We start from the raw sequence: 8,558 nt of genomic DNA on the forward strand, positions 1-8,558 counted from the left end.
CCGCCATCACTCTGACCCTAAAGCACAACTGTAGTCTCTTCAGGACTTGAAATACCCCTGATGAAGATTACTCTCTGCCTCTGCCTTTCGTGAGCAGCTAAGTGCCGATAAAAGCTGGCATTAATGAATCCCTCAGCGGCCCCAAGCTCTGCTGTCAGCACGAAACCGCTCCGGTCTAATAGCCCCATGATAGGCACAGCCTCTATCCCAGGGGGTGGGAGGGATGAGAGAGGGCTGGGGGAGCTAAACAATTCAACCCTATTTTTGTCCCACCACTAAGGAATTAAGCCCATTTTCTCAGCCTTAAAATACCAAAGGATTTTTTTTTCCTTAGTAACAATTCCCCCAGGCTTGTTAAGTAGCTCATCTCAGGTTGATGAAGGCTTTGAGCAGATGTCAGGAGCACATGCGTTCCAGGATGCAGGGTGCAATCCTGGAAACACCCCTGCAAGGCAAACCTAGCAGGTGAATGAGGCAGGGGAATACAACCCTTTTGAGAGCTCAAAGTCAAATAGAAAACCAGTAATTTATTATTTTTAAACCTTGCAATGTGCCATCGCCTGCCTGCTGACCTTTGGGAAGGGCAGCAAGGGGATCAGATCTTCCCTTGTGGTCTCCAAGGTCCATGGGGATACAAAGAAGTGCTTCACAGCCAAAGGGTGCACATGAGCTACCAAGAAGCCATAGTCCAAACCAAGGTTAGATTTTTACTCAAATGCAGTTAATTTTCCAACAGTCCTAACGTAAGCCCTGGCTCAGGCTTTTAGGGCCAGTCTTAGTGAACTTCCGGGAGGGCCTGGTAGGTTTACGCATTTTCTGTTCCTCACCAGCCCTACGGACCTTTAAACGTGCACTTGCCATCCCAGCCTTTCATCCATCCTCCTGATATGGGAACGGGGAAATACCCTTAAAGTATTGGGAGAGGGGAGTTACTGGAGCTCTGCTCTGGAGACAGCATCACATCAGCACCTGTCAGCACCCATGGAATCACAAAAAAAGCATGGTCCCTTCATCACACACATGCTCGGTGACGTGCATGACCCCCTGCTTGGTCTGCAACCACAGCATACTTCGGTGCTTTTCAGGATCCCAAATGCTGCTGACCAATCGGTAAGAAGCCCCTCAGACCTGAATTTTCCCCTCAAGGAGTCCAAACGCAAAGTGCGCTCCCCACACAAAAGCCAAACGCTGGTCAGCAGCTCCACAGAGCCCACAGTCCAGCGGCACAAGGGGTTTCTCCTTTGGCATCAGTGCTGCCATCAGGAGCAGTAACATGGTCAGAGACAGATGCTGTGGCACAGAAAACTCAGCAAACTTCCAGTTCACCGGGCTCTGCTTGATGCAGCTTCATCAGCATGAAACAGCATGAAAATTCCACGACTGTTCTGGGGTGTGCACGAGAAAAGGAAACAAAAGAAAGCCATGGAGAGGCATGTAATGCTCACCTTGAGCAGGTTTGCTCCCATGACTCTCATGTCTTGCTGTCCTCCATCCTCTGCCCTGTTCTAAACTATGAACATGGGCGGGTGAAGCACATTCCTCCCAGTGGGTTAGAGGCACTCAAGAACTCAACCCCCTCCAATACCCCAACCATCAGCAGATAAAAAGGTCAACACCACCAAAACCTGCAGCGATTTTACATTCTCATTGTTTCCCTAGATTTCTGCCAAAATAACATTTCCCAATTGCAGTCTTCAGCAAAAATTAGTATTTATTTTTCCATTACAGGAAAATGTCATTTTGCCACAAAACCATGTGTGTTTTCTGTTTGTTTATTCAATAGCAGAGCAACATCTTGCCAGACACACTCTGGTTTACAAAAAGCCCTCCCTCCAACAGAGCACTTCAGCTCCTCACTGGAATAGACCATGTCCTGGTGGGAACACAACCACACTCAGAGTCAACCACAAAACTCAAAGGCATCCACTGGCGATGCTGCTCGATGTGAAAGCAAGGTATGAGCACACAGAGTCTGGTGGTTTCCCAGTTGTCAGAGCCCTGGCATGGGAAGGCATCACTGTCCCCACCTCGGCCAGGTGGGAATGTGGTTTTTCACGGTGAAAACCTACACAAGTTCCAAGGTTTAAAGCAAATGAACAAACAAGTTTCTCCATAGCTTGAATCTCAACTTTGCCATTTTCATATACCCAAAGTTACAGGTGGAGAAGAAACACCACGGTGGCCACTCCAGGTTGCATCAGGGCCAAACCTGGTGCTACATGCACTGCCACCTGCACAAAACAGACCCAAGTCAGACCTCTCCCCATCATCCTCTTCCTCAAAACCAGCCCTAAAGCACTTTGACACCTGCCTTTGACCTTCTTTTTCCCAGCCCTTCCTTGACCTGGTGGTGCCCACTTCTAGAAGGTATTTGGAAAGCAACGATGAAATGGGATTAGCTTCTCATGTGAAAAGCTCTCCTTCCAAGCAGCATACAAACACAACACTTTCATTTGGGAGAGGAGAAGGAAAGGGCAGCGAGCAAAGCTAATAGAAAAAAAAAATCCTCCAACAGTATTTGGGAAATATTCATCAGAATGGCCAAAGGAGATGAAAAGCATCAAGTGCTATTTCCATATTTATGACCCTGTGCTGTGGAGGACTCCAGCAGGCAGCAGCATGCTGGCGGTCTGGCTGAGGCAACCCAAAAAAACCAGCAAAAGAGATTCCAATTAATGCCGAGAATCAGAACGGCTTCACTTCAGTCGGGCCCAACGGCAGCTGCTGGGCTCCCACAGCATTGCTGGGGAAATAACGAGGCAGATGAAAGTGGCTCAGCCAGCGAGCACCAGCCCATGCAGCACTTTTAAGGCAGCAGATCACAGAGGCAGCTTCCACTGGGCTCACAGCAGCAGCAGCTGCTGCAGTACCCACATCCTCACCATACTGCTTTCCAAGTTTGTCCACTGACCAGAATGCATCAAGAAGCCACAGGTTGATCGCTACTTCCAAATCCCTGCCTGGTGCCTGGATTAAAACCCTTTCAGGGCAGGTAAACAGTGCAGAACTGACAGACATTGCCCAAAACAGCTTGTTTGGGGACGAACATTTTGCTAAGCAAAGCTTAAGAACAATAAAAGCACCCTGTTACCCAAAGCCAACCATACCTTTGCAAGCCACGTTGTTCTCTGGCTCGTAGCCAGCCTTGCATGTACAACGGCCGATGGGGACCATCCATTCCCCGTCCCCATTGCAGTACAGTTTGATGGGCACATCCACCTCCTCAGCATTGGGGATGCAGGTGCCACGAGCAGTCACTAAAGAGGTGCTCTCTGCTCCTGTCATTGTCTCTGGGAAGATGGCAAAGTTCTGCACCACGCTGGGGCACTTCTTGAAGAAGACCCTGACAGAGAGCAGAGACATACAAGCCCCGTAGTCCTGGAAAGCCAGGTAAAAGCCATTGCGGGTCAGGGGCCCAAAACTTCTCACTTCTGTGTTCACCTTCATCAACCTGCCACCAAAGTCCACCTGGGAGAAGCTCTCGTCAGCAGCAATAGTGTCCACTTTGAGGTAGGGTGCCTCCGTCCAGAAGGCGGACTTCTTGGTGGCAATTACAGAGTCTGTCTCGTAGTAGTAGAGGTTGAAGGTCTCCTTGCAGGAGCCAGGGACATTGGGGAGGCTGCTGCAGTCCCGCACAGTGAAGCGCATCTCGGTGTAGATGCGGTGAGCTCCACGCCGGTTGATGAACGTGGTGAGGAGCCAGTTGTTCTGGTTGGGCTCGAAGACATTGCACACCTGGTATGTACGGATGGTGTTGAGGTTTTCGTCGTAGCCACTGACTTCTTCCCACTGCGGAAAGGAGAAGGGAGAAGTGATGAGAGGGAGGCAGAGGTACCAGCGGTGGCCCATGAGACACAGAGGCGCCACTCACCCAGCATAGGGCAGGGCAGTAAGGAGAACCCGAAAGCCCCAGAGGCTACTAGGAACACAGTCACTAGGAACACACTATGTGATGCATATACAGAAACACCACCTAGGCCAGCACCAGAAGAAAGGCTCACCCTCTTGCCCCTGCATGCCTCTCCCCATCGCTCCCAGTTGATGCTAAAACATCTTTTCCACATGGGCAACCACCTTAGCTGTCCTGAGAAGAGGTAAAAACAAGACGACAGACAGTCTGAGACCCCAGGGCAGAAGAGAAAGCAGCACACGGGGCTATGGCTTCATTAAGGCCCTCGCCAGCAGGCAGGCTGGAGAGCAAGCCTGACCCCAGGCTCTCAGCACGACAGGATCGTTTCCCCCAATGAAAACTAACTAAATAAAACATTACCGCCACAGAGAGAGAGAATATAGATTTGCAATTCGATTTATAGAAGGGCATTAATATAATCCAGGCTACAATTTCAATTAAGGGACAGCAGCAAACTGTGAATAGTCTATGATGGCATTAGAGTCCTACAGACAGATTTACAGCCTCGTAATCCATTCATTTTAACTAATCCATGTTTACAGTCTCCTCATAACAGCATTATTCATATGGCAATCTTTAAGCAGCACTCTGAATATCATGCATAATTTCCAGAACCGATGCTATAGCAGCTCTCACATGTGTTTGTGCTTACATGGGGGCACGATGGCAGGTGGGTGATGCCAACCTGCCTCGTCGCATTGAATCTTCCTGAAGAGCGGATGCACCACAACTAACCCTGCAACCTTGCAGATTTTGCCTCTTCCCTTTTCTATTTAAACAACCACATTCCTCACCTGCTTCCCCAGCTTCTCCTTGTAAACCACAGCCCTGATGTAAAAAAAAAAAGAAAATGCTCGTTTTTATTTTGTTTTCAAAGCAGGGTCCTCTACACGCTGCCAACGAGCGCAGCAGAATGTTTGCTCCCAGGTTCACTTACTCAGCTCTGCTAAGTTTAAGCAAAGATCACAGCTCAAGGCTGCACATTGTTGTTACACAATGTTTACCGAACCAGCAATAAAACCTCACACATCCAGCCGAGTGCTCTCCCTTCTCATCTCATGCACAAACGCACTGCAAAAAATCCCTCTCTATGCTGGACAAGAGGTGCAGATTCAATGTCCTTTCACTACCAGTCACCTTTTCACACAAGACAGCCGCAAGGTCGTCCCCAACCAAAGGGGTTGGTATTGCTTCCTGTTCTCACCAGGGCTTTGCATTACAGCCCTGTCATCCAATTAACGTCAGACAACGAGCTCTCTTCCAGCACTCACCCATCAGCATAACACCAGCCCCACTGCTTTGCTGTGGGAATCCTCCTCTTCATCCCACCCGGTGCACAGGACGGGCCCAGCTGAGTGCACGGAAGAGGACCTGACCCACTATCCTTTTACTCGCAGTGCCCATCAGGGAGCCAGCTTGCTCGCCAGCTCCTTTCACCGCAACCCCTGCATTTTGCTGGGTTGGTTTTTTTTGGGGGGGTGGGTGAGTTGCAAACAGAGACTCAAAATTCAGAGCCAAAACCTGCCAGCAGATCCTGCCACACTTCAGGCACCCAGCACACAAGGCTGCCTGAGGCTGGGAATGACATAAAATGCCAGTTGGAAAACCATCGTGAGCATTTGAGGCTGAACGCTGATGGTGCCTTGGGCATCCCTTGGGTTGAGCGCTCCTGCAGCTGGGCACTGAAAAGCAGCAGATCTCCACAGTTGAAAGCCCTTGGTGCCAGCAATTGCTGCCATCAATGCTCTAACAGCAACTAATGCATTATTTTGACAAGATTCCACTAAATAATTTGCAGGGAGCTGGGGATTAAGACAACGTTCTTCTCCATCTCTGCTTAGATTTAAAGCACATCCATCAGGGAGAGTGGAAAGAGAGCCCATGTCCCACTGGAGCCAGTCCCTGGGACCACAGCCCCTGTTGCCTGGCTGGCATCCACGGCTCAGCATCAACAACATGGGAACCCCGGGTCCCAGAAAGGTAGCTCATCAAATCCCTGTACCTCCAGCCCCAAGGGAGATGAGAGGAGCATAGGAGAAGGAGCTGTCAACCCAGCAGCAGCCACGAGCCCTTCTCCCATCCTCCCATCTCCACCCTCCTGCATCAAGGAGCAGGAAGGCCCTGCAGGAAGTTTACAGATGGCTGCTGCTCTTCTCCCTTGTTTATTTGCTTGCCTCTCTGGTTCCTCTCTTCTTCACTTGTTCCTACAATGCTATGGCTTGTTGTTAAGCCCCAAAGCAAAGCTGCCAGCACACCCTCATTTTTTGCATGGAGGAAAGCAGGGCAGAGGGGAAACTTTTGGTTTCCTACCCCAGCTTCCAGCGTGGGATGAAAAAGAAATAGCACAGCCCTAGGGTAGATACTTTTGGGAACTGAAGACTCAAAACAAGAAAAGACCAACTAAATGTGGTGTCTTTGTTGACTCCAACACAAGCAGAAATCCCCACGTGTATCTTAGCATCTCTGCTAGGCTGCTTGGAGAGGTCACAGTCTGCAAACCCTCCCTGGCACCAACATTCTGGACAACAGTCACCCAAATACTGGTCAATAGCACTGGACAAGCCAAGAAGCGGCACAAATCTGCCTTCAGGCCCTTTGTTGTGAACAATTACACAGAAGAAACCCCAAAACCCAGTGCTGCAACGAGGCAGCCCGCAAAGACAGCCTGCATGCCTGGAGTGAGAGAAAGACATTGCTTATTTTCAACTGGCATCCAAACGCCTCCAAAACCTGTCTCAGCTGGGACATGATTCCTAAAAGGGGGTTCATTCTAGGAGTCCAAAATATACCTTAAGATGCTCCATATCCACCCAGCAAAGCATCTGACACTACACAGAAAAGTCCAGTCCACATGCAAGGGAACTTGACGGAGGAAGTCTTGCTCTTCACCACACACTGCAGACTGACCCTATGACTTTTAAATAAAGGACTTGGTATTTTAAAGTACTCTATGGAAGATCTAACAGATGCTCCTGCAAAGGAGAAGACTCATCAGTAACTCTCAGAAGAGCAAGACCTGGGTGGATGCAGGGACGTGCACAGAGATGCAGGGATGTGGGCTGGGAGAGGCTTTGCTCTGCTGCTCCACAAAGGGCGAGACCGCCGTGCCTTGCCACGCAAGCTCCCCACCTGCCTTGTGCAGGCTTTCAGCAACAGCAGCTGCAGGCAGTGATTTATACCCCATCTCCATCACCCGCACGTGCCCCTCCCCTGCATTTTGCCAGCAATTTACCTGGGTCCAGACTTTCTTCCAAAGCAATTCAGCAACAAAGCCCTAAGTTTCAAGGGCCTCTAATGTACTGGGAGAGGATTTCATGCCCACTGCACATGTGGTTCAGCTCTGGTGACAGTGTGCAATCTCATTTCTTTCGAGGACCTGGCTGAGCCAGTCACACACTAACACACACAGGCTGGCATCCTTTCCCCTTTGGTACCACGTCCTGGAGGCCCCAGGGTCAGATCACACTGCTGTACCCACCCCTGCCTAACAGGATGCCTGTCCCACTGTGATGCCCATCCATCAACCCACACTTCCCTCCCACCACCGCTGCACTCCCCTCTGGCTCCATGTCTCACTTTCTCTGCCAAGGGAATGTGAGTCAGGTTATTTTATGCTTCCATTCCTCAAAGACTTGTATTATATAAAAAAGATGTTTTAAGTGCCTCAGGGTGTTTTGTTCCTCATTACTTCATAAAAGTGACATTAATAGCCAGGGAAGAGCACTGCCGAGTGCAATTATGGATGATGTTCCAGGTATGAAAGCTGTTTTGAGCCTGCTAATATTTCCTAATTACAAGCCTTTTGGCACAGGGAGAGGGAAGGCACGAACAGGAGGATGGAGAGCAGTGATGGGGCCAGACCCTTCACCTGGGAGGAGGGCAGGCAGGGGAGGAGAAACTGCGGGAATGGAGAAAAGCTCCATCTCCACCAAGACCCCAGGAGCAGTTCAGGGAAGGGACGCTCAGCCCTGGACCAGCCACACAGGTCAGCACAGCAATGCCCTGGCCACCCCACACCAGCCAAATGGGGCATCCCTGCTCTCACTGTGACTCCCCCAGCTCCCCACCATCGTATCAAGATAAATAGTGTGAATCCCACAAGATCACATAAGGATCAGCTGGGCAAGGGGCACTTACCCCTGAAGGAGGGTTGGCGGTCCAGCCCAGCTCGGCTGTCGCTGTCCGCGTATCCATCAAAGTTTCTGTGGAAACAAGAAAAGCAAAGAAAACTAGTTACTCCCAAAGTTTTCAGTGATGTTAAGAGCACAGAGAGAGAGAAGAACATTCAGTTGCTTTCAGGGAGCATGCGTCTGACCCTTGGATTGCTCAGAAATAAAGCAGCAGGTGCATTAAGACATCTAATGAACTAAAAGCAGCTTCACCCCTGAGCAAACGGTGCAGGATGAGACTCTTTGCAAAGAGTCACAGCCTGAACCCAGCCCACACTGCCATCTCTGACCCTCCCAACTCTAGAAAAGGAAAATAGCATTACCAACTGAAAAAAAAAAATTAAAATTAAGAAGGATGCTGCATTTCATGGAGTCATTACATGCACATACAAAACCCTGTCTAAACCCAAGCAGCAAGTTTACATTAACTCCCTGGAAGCAGGAAGAAGCTGCTGGTAAGTCTGTCACCATGGGCAGAG

The 8,558-nt window shown here is 49.9% G+C and overlaps 1 protein-coding gene across 3 annotated transcripts in view; it reads right to left on the reverse strand.

The window, feature by feature from the left end:
* EPHB1 (EPH receptor B1) overlaps nt 1-8,107 on the reverse strand; it is a 49,489-nt gene extending 41,382 nt beyond the window's left edge. For all 3 annotated transcript variants that reach the window (XM_010138344.1, XM_010138345.1, XM_010138343.1), the window contains exons 1-2: nt 8,048-8,107; nt 3,108-3,789 (exon numbers count right to left, since the gene is read on the reverse strand). In XM_010138344.1, coding sequence (XP_010136646.1) covers nt 3,108-3,789; nt 8,048-8,104 — 739 coding nt within the window. In that variant the 5' untranslated portion in view covers nt 8,105-8,107. The remainder of the gene's footprint in view (nt 1-3,107; nt 3,790-8,047) is intronic.
* Nucleotides 8,108-8,558: the final 451 nt, after the last annotated feature.

Source organism: Buceros rhinoceros, unplaced genomic scaffold, assembly GCF_000710305.1.
Source record: "Buceros rhinoceros silvestris isolate BGI_N320 unplaced genomic scaffold, ASM71030v1 scaffold3996, whole genome shotgun sequence".
Lineage (NCBI taxonomy): Eukaryota > Metazoa > Chordata > Aves > Bucerotiformes > Bucerotidae > Buceros > Buceros rhinoceros.